A 13,063-nucleotide genomic window follows, 5' to 3' on the forward strand; every position below is an offset into this window, starting at 1 on the left:
AAAAAAAATACCTAAACACACCAAGAAACAAAGATATCTCGGCAGAAAAAACACAGAAGTTTCTTTAAAAAAATACAGAACTGCAAACATACAACCAATATACCTCCACTTTAACATTGACTTGTTCTGTGTTGGCTGAAAATATACCGTCTCCTTCCCCGTCAGAGACGAAATGCCACCTTGTGCGGTCCATCTTCAACATCAAAGTGTAATAAAACAGTAAACCCTAGCTTTCTACTGCTTAAATAGCAGGATTCACACGCTCTGATTTTTTAAAGAAGATTATCACGCAGTCATTCTTAATTTACGGCTCCGTGACTGCGAAGGGTTCTCGCGGATTACAACGAGGTTACAAACCCGGGAAAGCTTGCTTTGGATATTACAGAAACGTTACACGGAAGGTACATTGGTCGGGCGGGGTGTAGAGGTTACCAGGGAGTTACACAGCCTCGGATCATACCGCAGCAAAGTTATGAGGAAGGTTTTGAAAAGCCATTTGAAAGACTCTGTTGTCTCATCTGACAAAAAACCATTTGCCAATTGTGGTTAACACCAACAAAAGGAGCACAACACAAGTTATATCTATTTAATCTATAGCTCGTATAAAAAATGATAACATCACCAAAGCAATCATAATCATGCCTAGAAGTGCCATCACACAAAAAAAAACTCTTTAGCCTACCACTCTCATCAATTTCGAAGTCCCACTCAAACATGTTATCCTCAGCACGTCTCTCTGTGAATTGCAATAAAGCATTGGCATCGCCGTTTTCAATTCTACATCTCCTCTCTCTTTGAATGAAATTAAAGGCATCTATCTTGGTGCACTCCAATTTCTCAACTCCTCCAACTTCTGTGGCTAGAAAGTTAAATGCATCTCTAGGTCTTATGCCTGACTGTGTCATCGATTTGAGAACCTCTGCATTCACTTCGCTTATCTTTCTACTAGACCGCAACAGATGCTTATCACCAGGGTTAGCTAAGGAGTGGTTATGAGACTCAATGAATTTTTTAACTGTCCAATTGCCTTCAACATCAACTGCGTAACGAATCATTGCCGGACAACCGGTTCTTGTGTCCGCTCTTTTGTACTTAACAATTTGTGTGGCCTTCAACTCTTTCTTGAAACCTGCTCTCCCACAAACAAAGTCTTTCGATTCTTGGCATATGATGAGCGTAAGCACAATATACTTCGTAAGCTTCTTTTTCATTGTGGACAACCGTTTCAAATAAAATATTTCCACTTTCATCTCTACATTTAGCTTCACCCTCATCCAACTGCAAACAAATATAAAACTATATTAAACTACTATTAAACTACCCTACAACCCTAATTAGCACATCACAACAAACAAAACAAAAATCACAATTTTATAGACATTCAAATCCATAATATTCTTATAAATCATACAACAAATAAGATCACCCTAAAAAAAGACTAAATTTTAATAAAAACTGAAGATTTATACATGAGAAAATCACCATAAAACACGACAAGATACACACCAATGAAAACACCAAAAAAAAATACCTAAACACACCAAGAAACAAAGATATCTCGGCAGAAAAAACACAGAAGTTTCTTTAAAAAAATGCAGAACTGCAAACATACAACCAATATACCTCCACTTTAACATTGACTTGTTCTGTGTTGGCTGAAAATATACCGTCTCCTTCCCCGTCAGAGACGAAATGCCACCTTGTGCGGTCCATCTTCAACATCAAAGTGTAATAAAACAGTAAACCCTAGCTTTCTACTGCTTAAATAGCAGGATTCACACGCTCTGATTTTTTAAAGAAGATTATCACGCAGTCATTCTTAATTTACGGCTCCGTGACTGCGAAGGGTTCTCGCGGATTACAACGAGGTTACAAACCCGGGAAAGCTTGCTTTGGATATTACAGAAACGTTACACGGAAGGTACATTGGTCGGGCGGGGTGTAGAGGTTACCAGGGAGTTACACAGCCTCGGATCATACCGCAGCAAAGTTATTGTGTCGGTTACAGCTCAGTTATAACTCTAGGTTACAACATGCTGTATGAACTCTCGGTTACATATCAGTTATAGCTCGTTCATTTTTCTAGGTTACACGAAGCTATGTTACGTCTTGGTTAGAGCGAGGTTATTAACACGGTTCATTCGTATTGAGGTTACTGGAAGGTTACAAGCCTGTTATCCGAGCGGTACCGCGGTAATAACCCGCTTAGTTACAAATCCTGTACCGCTCGGTTATAACTCGGTTATAATCGAGCGGGTCGGGTCGACGGGTCGCGGTCGCGTTGCGTTTGAATGAATGCGGTGGGACCGACTGTGTTGATTTGTGAAGAGCCCATTGGAGGACGCAGGTATCGCAGTTAGAACCTTGATATTTAATCTAATTTCAAAATGTTGACAATGGGAAATCTCAAACTCCGATACTACATACGTTTTTGTAGCCATTGAACGAGAGAGAGTGCGTGTGTTCCTGCTTCCTTTCTTTCTTCTTCAGTGAAGCATGCAGGACACAGAGGAGATTCAGAATCTCCCCATTGACATCGCCTTCGGTCGTCTCGGAGGTTGTCGATCAACCCTTTGGATTTGTTTTTCTGCGTTTTCAGCTCAAAATTGCATTTTTTGAGTTTTTATTAAATGTTTTTTTCGGTTTTGTGACGATGGTTTAATTTTTGATGCGACGGCAGAATGGCTAGTCGTTCGGAAGAGGATCGCGGGCGATTGGAGGAAACGCATGAGCTCTATCAGGACAAAGATCTCCTTGGCCTTCTCCTCTCTCCCCAAAGACCTTGATCCTTTCTTCCTAACCCTAGACGCTGAAGGTAAAACCGCATTTTTGGTTTTATTTTTATGCTTGGTTTCTATCTTTTGAAGGCAATCTTTATAATTTGTTGATGCGTCGATGATATTTTTTATGATCAGGAAGATCTGTCTGCATTAGCTTGTTAATAATGTTAAATAGAAGTCAATGTCGCCTAAATCATGAACTGAAAAGTTGGCAATAGTTGTAGAGAAGAATCTAAAAAAGGTGTGGCTAGGTGAAGTAATAGTAGAGAAGAGATATAAAAGGTGGGGCTAGATGAAGGATTGGCTCCTCAGAATTTAAAAGCAAAACAAGTATAGGTCTCGATACTTGTTTTATGTCTATCCATTGGTTCTCGTAAAGTACATCATCCACCTTTCCAGTTTATCCTTTGCACTTGGTGACAGTTGCATCTACTGGTGAATGTTGAAATTCTTTTCTTGTGGGGGCACTATTGAAAAATTAGTATAGTAGTGAAAACTCTAATTCTCTTAAAATTCTTATATTACATACTTATACTAAGCTTAAAAGAATCAACTTGATTTTTTTTTTTTTAAATTTATCACAGCAATATAAATATCTTGCATTAGCTGCATACAATTAGAAAAAAAATAGTAATTTGAAATTTTCTATTATGCTTAGCTCCAAATATTAGAAGGAAATCATGATAGGTTTGTGGCAAAATTCTTTCAACGAACTTTCTTGGTGATGCCTCAATTGTTGGAACTTGTTGAAAAAATGATTTATTGCCAAAAGCCACCGCAATTTTTGACATATAGAACAAAAAAAAAAAAAAAATCACAACTTTGCAATGTAAATTTGTGCATAATTTTCTATATGTACATTAACATAATTTTCTTGCCAATGTATTGTATCATTTAATTCTAGACTTTTGGAAAGAGAGTCATTTCAAACTATTTATATGAGCAAATCATGATAAATTCATATTAATATTCATTCCTCAAAGCATTTTGAGTTATTGATGATTTCTAGGGGGACTTCAATTCATTTATGCTTATTAAATGAGCATATCTAAATTTGCTATATGGTGAAGTCATATTATTATTCATATTAATTAATTTTTTTTTCTCTTCCATGAAAGAATTGGATACTGCTTAGAAGGAGTGATGGTTATGTCGTGTCAAACATTAGTTCTTAACAAATTTCAATTTGACTCAAAAAAGCTTGTTTGATATGCGTATGAAGCTTTGTTGACAAACTTGGTTTTGATTGATGGGCTAATTTGGTTTTATTGGTTTTTTATCATGAAAGCTTTCCCAAGCTTAGTTTGGGTTGGGGCTTTCATCTAATGTAAGACCTAAAAATTTAGCTTATTTATATGAGCTTGTTTGCTGAACCAGTTCAAGTTCATTGGGCTCGGGCTTACATTTATTGGAATGCCCACAATATTGGGGACGAGGAAGGCTTAATAACGAGTCTTATTGCCCTTAATAACTATGGTGCCCAAATTAGTTAAATTAGTTTAATGGCTTGTTAGATTTGTATAAGCCTAGTTAATTGGATTGAGGTTTATATTTATTGGAAGGCCTATAAATTCAAACTTACAATCTCAAGAGCAATGAGATTCCAATAAGAAAACTTGATTCAAATTGTCATTATGAACTTTGATTTGAGTATTAGTAATTACAACTTCATATGTTAGATGGGTGTAATGAACTACAACTTATAATCCTAGATTTAATAAGAATTGACTTTGGTTCTTTTTTTTCTGATTTTAGAATGACCTTAAAGATGAGTTTTATTATATCTTATAAGCAAGATGACCCATATGGTGAGTCTTCCGGCCTCAACTTGTAGGCAGGGCAATCTGAATGATGGATTTTACGAGCCTTGCAGCAAGATATCTTGAATGGTGAGCCTTATGACATTTTTCTGTAGGAAAAGCATTTTGATTGGCGGTTCTTAAAAGCTCGCCAATGGGCAAGTCAATCCAAATGATTTTTCTTATTGCTTTTATACAAGCATGTATTATCCCTAGGATTTCCCAATAAAAGACATTGATTAAGCTACCATTTTAAACTTTTGATAGGAGCAGTAGGACTTGAACCTTTTTTCATCGAAGATGTCTTATAGTATATTTGTTATAACCTTAAGTTTAAGGGGTGCTTGAAATTAGTCTAATATTTTGAATTTAGAATAATCTATAAGGATGTGTCTCATGCTCCCATCTTATGAATAAGATGATTTGATTGGTGAATCTTTCCACGTCACCCTATAGACAAGTATGCTCAAATGGTGGGTCGTATGATCTTGCCCTATAGGCAAAGTAACACTAATGTTGCGTCTTATGACATTGCTCTATGGACAATGCAACTAAATTGGTAGAATTTGATTTTTAATGCAGTTTGTATTCTAACTCTTGTATCGAGATGGCTTTGTTAGGGCCATGAGATTAACTAAGGGTCATCATATTTATACTCAGGTCTTGGCCTGTTTTCTTAGCAACTTGGTTGACATTATATATATTTCAATTAAAATTCTGTGATAGTACGATGGCTTGATCTTTAGAGGGCGGGAGGGGGAGGGAGGGAGGGAGGGAGGAGGGACGGCCTTTTGATGGCCGTATGCAAAGATTAATGAAGTGATCTACAACTCCAAGCAATCAAAGATCGATAGCACAAAGGTCTTCAAATTCTGGCTCAATAAAAAATCAATGATGTAAAGATGTTCAAGTTTCAATAAGAGTGCAGACCTATGACGCAAATATCTTCAATCATCACTAGGATCGATGTTTAGTGGCTCCAAGTTTTTCAAGCACGATTAGATTGAAAATCGACAACTAGGTCTTCTCATTAACTAGATCAAAAGTCAATGATCCATCAACATTTGCCCCCTCATTTTTGCACGAGGGAATTTCTAAGAGCGAGGTTGAATGAAGAGGTAGTAAGCTTGTTTATTAAATGTAGCCAAGTGTAAGTTTAGATGGCGAGGTTGAGCTCTAGTGGTTGCAGAGCTTGAAATTGCGGAAAGGCTTTTTGTTGTAAGAGGAAGAGTTGGACTTTGATTTTGATGTTGCAAGACTCGTGGAGGTTTAATTAGAGGAAGTCAAGCTCGAAGTTTTGATAAGCGTGGCAAGAAAATAGTGAAAGAATTAGGGTATTAGTGTGGGAATTGGGAATGAGCACTGAGGTTAAGTACAAGAGACACAAAAGGAGATGAGGATGGCAATGTCACTAGGGATTGGGTATGAGGATGCATTTATCAAGTCAGGGGAACATTTTGCTTTTAGGTTGTAGTTTATTATTTATGTTTATTTTTTTGGATAAACTTTTATATTCATATTTTAGCTATATCAAAAGTTGTTTAAAGCTACATTTGCTCAAGTTGGTCATACTGAAAGTTGAGAAGATTTTGTTTTCCTAAGCAAGCAGGGAACTTGAAATCAAATTAATTCAGTATCGAGATCAGCCAATTTTGAATGCTCGAAAGTTTTGGTTATTTTTAGTAGTCTTATATAAACCAGCTTAAGTGATGGGGAAGCCATGATTCTGTTGTTGCTTCTACTTTTGGTTATTAGGAGATTGAAATTACTTGTAATATTTCAGTTGAAAATGTATTGTAGTATTATATTATTTCGAAATCTACAAATTTTAATGGACACTAAAATGATTTTTCTGATGGGCTGTTTAGTTAGATATTCTTAAAATGCATATATTTTAGAAATGCGGAGTAATTAGAATGCTTGTATTTTAGAAATGCACAAGTTGCTTTAGTGTATGAAAATAAAATGCATGAAATTTTCCTTGCATTTGTTATACCACTGAAATGTGATGACTGATGGTTGGGAGTGGTGGGCCGTGATGACGAGGGTGGCAGTTGCAATGGGTGGTGATGACCGGGCTTATGATCGTTGGCATTGGTAGTGGTTGTGGGCAGTAGTGGGTGTTGAACTCCCACGATGGTGGCGGGTTTGTGAGTTGTTGGTGGTTGGTAGAGGCGACAGAGGAGAGGGGTGAGCGGCAACCGCCTATGTAGAAGGTGAGGTTGCAAATGGAGTGTTCCCTGCATTTAGAATTTGTTCAATTTTGGCAAATTCTAAATTCATCATAAGTATGCATTTTGAGGTACCCCAAATCCCCCGCACAAATGGTTTACACTTAGTGTACTTAAAATCGAACACTAAAAAAATTTAAACTCATGCATTTGTTTTGCTTTACACTCATAATATTTGCAACCAACGGCCTCTAAAAGCAGAGTGGATGAAAGCTTGCCAGAAATCACAAGAACAACATACCTAATGAAATTCAAGTGGACTATTCTCATTCATGTGTATGATGTAAATGATAGTCTTTCGAAGCAAATAGGTTTTAAACTTTTGTTTTTAGCCAATTGTATGCTTAACTTACCTATTTGTAATATTTACCCTTTCTTGTGATATTCATGTCATTTACAGCTATTGGCTTCTTGGAAGCAAAACATATATACAGTACCCTGCTGAGTACAACTACAGAAAGCCGTAATTTTTTTGGGCGGTTATCAGGTTCTGCTGTAAGACCTTTATGCCTTTTTTTTTTTCTGTAGATTTTTCCATTATATTTTTATTAAGTAGAAATCGATTATTCTTTTGGCAGGGTGAGTGGGAGAACATTGTGAGAGCATATGAGAAGGATTATGTGTTCCTTGGAGAGGCTGCTCAGTTCATTGTCCAGAATTGCAACTATGAAATGTATGCCAGTTATTCTTGTGAATTCAGGAAAAAAAATGCAATGCATTGATCTATTTTAACCAAATTGACTGATTTCATATTGGGTGAAGTCCTTTTCAGAAAAAGCAGGTGCAGAAAATTCAACAACAACTAGCAGAATTAGATCGCAAAGAAGTTGAAATCAAACGGAATGCTTCTCTTTCTGCAGCGAAGTATTCAGAATCTTGTCAGGAGCTTGGATTGCAAGTCAGTTTATTAAAGATTGTGTAATCAGTGATACATCATTATATTTTAATTGTTGATCACATTGAGTTGATTTTACTAAACTTCAGATAACTAATGTCTATTGCTTTTTCACTGATCTTATTCGTTTGGAACTTCTCTGATTTAGGGCATAAATGTGAGGCTGGAGCTTTTGGAGACAGCTAAATCTCTTCCTGCTACGATCAGCAGAATATTGGAAGTTCTTAATGGTGATTCAATGTTAAAAGCTATTGAGTATTACTCAAATTTTTGCAGAGATGCTCATACAGAGAAAGAGGTTCCTTTAATAATTTTTCAAAATTTTAATGTTATATTGTTCTCAAAATTTTCTTGTAGTTAATTACAGATGCATCGAATAGCTTTTTACACCAATTTTTTATTAATTGCAGAACAGTCCACTTGTTGTACTCCAAGCTTTGAGGAATCTTCTTGAAAATCCCCCCTCTCTCAATGTCTCCGTGTCCCTTGAAGTCCAAAATTCTCTGCACAACCAATCAAATTTGTGTTCTGCTTCTCCTATGGCAGTCGAAGGATCGGCTGATATCAATGTTGCTTCTGGTTTTATTGATTGGGACATCTCTCTGGGTGATACTCAAATTGATTGGGATGTTGAACCGACTGAAAACTTGGGGGATGATTTTGGTTTTGATGGGATAATTGATGCTCAAAAAGACTTGGAGGAATCTGAAACTGGTGTTGGTGTGGTATCTGATAATAATAAAGCACTAGATGTTTTCAAAGGGAAAAGCATTTCTGGAGCTGAGGAAACACAGATATGTTGGGATATTAGCATTGAGAATTCTCAGATGGATGTACCTGAACATTTTGCTCCACCAAGTTCAAACCAAGAAGTTCAACAGATTGATCCAGTAGTGTTAAGTGCACCACAATCTTTAGAGGAAGAGAGAAGCCAATTTTTGGATTCAGAATATAGGAATAAAATTATTGATGATTTATTTGAGGTATTTTCCATAACATTCCGTGGGTTAAACCAACGTTTTCAACATTTTTGTTGTTACAATTTGAATGCCTGCGCACATTTTATTCTCTTCAATATCGCAGAAAGTTGTGGCTAAAAAACTTGTATATAATCACATGCTTTCTTACAGTTTACTGTCCATAATCTTAATTGACAAACTTGGGATGCACCACATATGTGAGCAAACAACATTTTGGATTATATAGAGTGGCTGACTGGTTCAGTCAGTCAGTCACTTGTTGACTGCTTGCTTTCTGTTTCTTATCTGTTTCTTTTTTTTTAACTCTTAACTAATAAAAATTAAAACTTCTTTTATTGATCGCTAACTTTCTGCCTCGTTGAAAGAGATTATTAAAGAAAATTTGTGTTACATATTTTCTGTGGCTATTTGGCTATGGGAGATTGTGTTTCTTGTAGAAATTATAGAAATCATGAGTTGAGACAATATCAATCATAAGTTGATTCATTGTGAATTAATCTTGAAGTAGTTGGAGTAATATATAATTTTCTTTACAGGAATAGCTGATTAAAATTATAATACATGCAAAATTTAAAATAAACTAAGTCAATTTTGTGTTTTCATTCTCTACTAGTCTAATCTTCCACCTTCATTTTTTGTAAATGATGAATTCAGCCCGGCATCAATTCCACTCATGCAATCCATTATCCATTGATGTATGAACCAACCTAGAAACCATGTCCTGTGAAATAAAATTTAGTCGTTCTGTTTTTTTGTTTATTGTATTATTATCTTTGCTTTTCATCCTTTATGATACTTTAATTATTATTTCAACAATTTTATTTATTATCAGTGACTTTTGAGCCAGTATTTGTTCTTCTAAATTCGTATTCACAGCTAAAATCATTTCTAAATCAACGGCTAGTGGAAATGAGAAGTGAGGAGACATCCTCTTTGCAACATCAAGTTCAGGCTGTTGCTCCTATTGTGCTGCAACAATATGCTCCAGATGTTGTGGAGGCATTGCTATCAGAGGTATCTTTGGCCATTTCATTGCTCACAAGCAGGAAGACTCGTGACATGATTATGATTCTTAATTCAAAAAGGTTATGTTTGATACTAATTCTCATATCCAACAGCTTTTTTCATGATAATTTGTGCTTCAAAGTGCGATGAATTATCTTTCATGCCATATTAATCATCTTCTTATTGAAAACTTTAGATTTCTGGATAGATTGGTGTCAACAGTCGAGGAAAAGAAGCATCATGAAGAGAAGCTTAGAGAGAGTTTGAAAGATTTGGCTGTGAGGCGGAGAGAGCTGCAAAATACTCTAGCATCATCCTGGCCTAAGCAGGTGTGTAAGAATCCTACTTTGTTTGAGCATTCATTGATAAGTTCCAACTGAAACGTGATGATTAGTTTGATTAGTACATTTATTTTAGTGGCATACATTTCATTTACAGCCCCTTAACAAACTTTGTTTTGCAAACCTTTTTGTTTTAGGGGCTTTTACATACATAGCACCCAAAACTTACCAATAAACATATTTCACACCGAAACTTCTATATTTACAAAAAAACCTCTCCTCTAACTTCTGTTAATGATTCCATTGGGGAATTCATCGCGGACGCCTGCTTCAGTGAGATGCTCTTGACAGCAACCTTCTCTTGCCCTTGATGCAGGGATCTCATGGGCAGGAGGTGAGAAAGACATCCTCTGGCGACTTCGAACAGCTGCTGGAAGCTTGCTTGCGGTGCTGCAGGCCGCTGGCAAGGCTGTTGGCAGCAAACGACAAGCCGGTGTTAACAACTGTGGCGGTGGCACATTTGCCAGAAGCGTTGCGGAGGGCTTCCAGTGTATCCTCTGAGGCGGGATAAAATTACAACTTCAGAATCATTAGTTGTACATATGATAAACTCGTAACTGAGAGATTTTTTAAGCCAATGTGGTGGCTGCCTGTGTGACGAATGACAGATTGGAGGGCTGACTTTGCAGGCGGGATGTAGGCGGCTACGGCACGAATGAGTTTTGGCTGTGAGATGATGGAGAGAGGATGGGGCGCTCCTAGGAGGGTGGCTTGTGAGTCTTGGTGAGAGGAAAGGATGCTATCGAGAGCATATTGACGGAGCTGGTGTCCCCGATGGAATTCCCGAACGTAATCATTAACGGAAGTTAGAGAAGATACACTTTTTTTGTAAATATAGAAGTTTGGGTATGAAATATGTTAATTGGTAAGTTTTGAATGCCATGTTTGTAACAACCCCTTTTGTTTTTTTGAACTCTAGTCTTCTTGCGCATGCCTACTTGACAATAGTGAATCCAGGTCTTAAAAAAGGTGCATGCAGTGTTCCAAAGCATTTATATAAGTAAAATCAATCTATTTAAATCAGCCTGAAAGGATTTCTTTAGGCTTTAAATATTGGTAAACAAATATACATATTTGATGGAGCTCTTAATTCTAGAATGCCTTCAGCATCAAGTAGTCCTGCTGCAGTTGTGCTGCATTATTGAGTCTGGCCATCAAAGTGTTGGAAGATGGCACATTACCACATGAGGTACTCAGGATTTGTTTGGGATAGCTTTCGGCCTATTTGTTTTTTGGACCGTCACCACAGTTCTATTTCAGAAACTGCTTTCTTGCTATGTTCTTTTAGAAATTTTATGGTCGAAAGTTAAATTTTGTAACCAAATTTGTTAGTGTGATGGCCGTAAGAAAACTAGTCCGACTTTTTATAAAAAAAAATATTTCTATTTCCTACCGCATTTTTTTAAAATGCTGATTCCTCATCACAATTTTACAACTACCTCTATAAAAAGCTGCGGCCGCCCCCAAATAGACCTTAGTTGATGCACAATCAAATCTGCTGACTTTTATACTGATCTGAATTCCCATTTGTGATGCAGGAAGCTACAATCAGAAAAACAAGGGAGCTGAAGGAGCTCTGCGAAACGACACTGTCCTCATTATTCAATGGAAGACCAGTCAATTTAATCGGCGAAATTAACAATTTGTTAAGCAGCGGTGTTGGTGCATAATGCAAATATCTTCAGAGAACAATTTGGGCATTTGAAGGTGCTCTTCATGCGTTTTTTACTACAAAAAATAGTAGTATTCTTTTTTACTAGAAACTTGTCTGTTATGTGATGCACTTACTTTATACTAGTTCATATAAGCCCACTGATTTATTTATTGGAAGTAATGAGTATACCCTATTTTCGTGTGGAAGAACAAATTCTTCTGTTGTAGAAACATATTGCCACTCAGTTTTGTTATAACTTTTAGATTAAAATTGATCCACGCCATTTTTATTCGTTTTGAGCTTATAATTTCTCTTTCTTTCTCATATCTTATTCAGAGTAACCAATTCAAAGGTTCCAAAGTGTGAAATGATAATGAATTTATGAGGGATGCGACTTAGGAGAGATAATGTAGGGGTTCTGCATGTTAAAGTCCCAGTTTTAATTTGTAAATATCAATGTTTGTGTGACAATGTATGAAATTATTCCGAATAAGAAATAAATGATATCGGGGTTTGTAGTTAAAAGAAAAATGAATAGTACTAAATTTAAATATATTTGGAATTCCCTTTCTAATTTATTGTTATTGTTTTTGGAATTCATTTGATCTTGAAATATATAAAATATACCTCTTCTGTGAAATGTTAATTTTGTTGTTCATCTGCTCTTTGCCATCCTACTTTGCCATGGTTGGCCACCACTGTCAATTTCCAGCCATTGGTCGGCTATCGTTGCCATTGATGCTGACTTCGACTACCATCGATGCCAACCACCATTGATGTTAGTTGTTGCTAGCGGTGGCCATGTTTGTCGTTGCTTGTCATTGTCAGCTGTCGATGACCGAAATATTTGAAATGCATTGCAAACAATATTACAATTAATAAATCTGTTTACAAATATATGACTTTTTGTCTTAAATTTTACATTTTCTGTTTTTTATTTTTTTTTTATATTTATTTTTAGTTTGTTTAGTTTTTGTTTTATTTTATGTTTTTAGTTTTTTAGAAAAATTATTAGGCACTATTATGATTTATATATTTTAAAAAACAATTAATATAAAATATATTTGATTGGGTATATTTTATTTTTTTAAAGAAAAATTTATTTTTTTTATAAAAATGTTAGGTCCAAGTGCGTTATAATATTAAATTCTGTTGCCAATGATATATACGATATTTTCCTTGCTCCACGGAGCATGAAACATTACTTGTAGGCAGGCGGGTGGCAGGCGGCAAGTTACGGCGGCTGCGATTGTGGGAGCCAGCGGCTGGCGGGCGGCGACAAACGAGCGGCGGCGACCGACAGAGGCAGAGAGCGGGTGGTCAGGCGCGGCGGCTAATATCGGTCGTGGGGGGGGACCGACAGGAGACGGGGGGAGAT

At 36.5% G+C, this 13,063-nt stretch overlaps 1 protein-coding gene across 3 annotated transcripts; it reads left to right on the forward strand.

The window, feature by feature from the left end:
- The first annotated feature begins 2,448 nt into the window (after positions 1-2,448).
- LOC110039540 (CDK5RAP3-like protein) lies at positions 2,449-12,999 on the forward strand. Of its 3 annotated transcripts, none has more exons than XM_020744641.1 (11): positions 2,449-2,557; positions 2,681-2,815; positions 7,211-7,305; positions 7,389-7,483; positions 7,573-7,708; positions 7,854-8,003; positions 8,116-8,688; positions 9,562-9,770; positions 9,887-10,019; positions 11,570-11,738; positions 12,897-12,999. In XM_020744641.1, the coding sequence occupies exons 1-10, from the start codon at positions 2,497-2,499 to the stop codon at positions 11,699-11,701; spliced, it is 1,719 nt and encodes a 572-aa protein (XP_020600300.1). In that variant the 5' UTR covers positions 2,449-2,496; the 3' UTR covers positions 11,702-11,738; positions 12,897-12,999. The 3 variants fall into 3 exon arrangements, with proteins under 3 accessions (XP_020600300.1, XP_020600301.1, XP_020600299.1); XM_020744642.1 differs by having other exon boundaries at positions 12,901-12,999; XM_020744640.1 differs by lacking the exon at positions 12,897-12,999 and having other exon boundaries at positions 11,570-11,976.
- The last annotated feature ends 64 nt before the right edge of the window (positions 13,000-13,063 follow it).

Source organism: Phalaenopsis equestris, unplaced genomic scaffold, assembly GCF_001263595.1.
Source record: "Phalaenopsis equestris unplaced genomic scaffold, ASM126359v1 Scaffold000002, whole genome shotgun sequence".
In the NCBI taxonomy this organism is placed as follows: domain Eukaryota; kingdom Viridiplantae; phylum Streptophyta; class Magnoliopsida; order Asparagales; family Orchidaceae; genus Phalaenopsis; species Phalaenopsis equestris.

What these genes read in the sequence shown, in the direction of transcription:
- LOC110039540 (XM_020744641.1), top strand. Translation starts at nt 2,497, where the DNA reads ATGCAGGACACAGAGGAGATTCAGAATCTCCCCATTGACATCGCCTTC. An exon ending in TTATTGATGATTTATTTGAG is followed by an intron (nt 8,689 to 9,561) that starts GTATTTTCCATA and finishes TCGTATTCACAG; the next exon opens with CTAAAATCATTTCTAAATCA. An exon ending in CATCATCCTGGCCTAAGCAG is followed by an intron (nt 10,020 to 11,569) that starts GTGTGTAAGAAT and finishes TTTGTGATGCAG; the next exon opens with GAAGCTACAATCAGAAAAAC.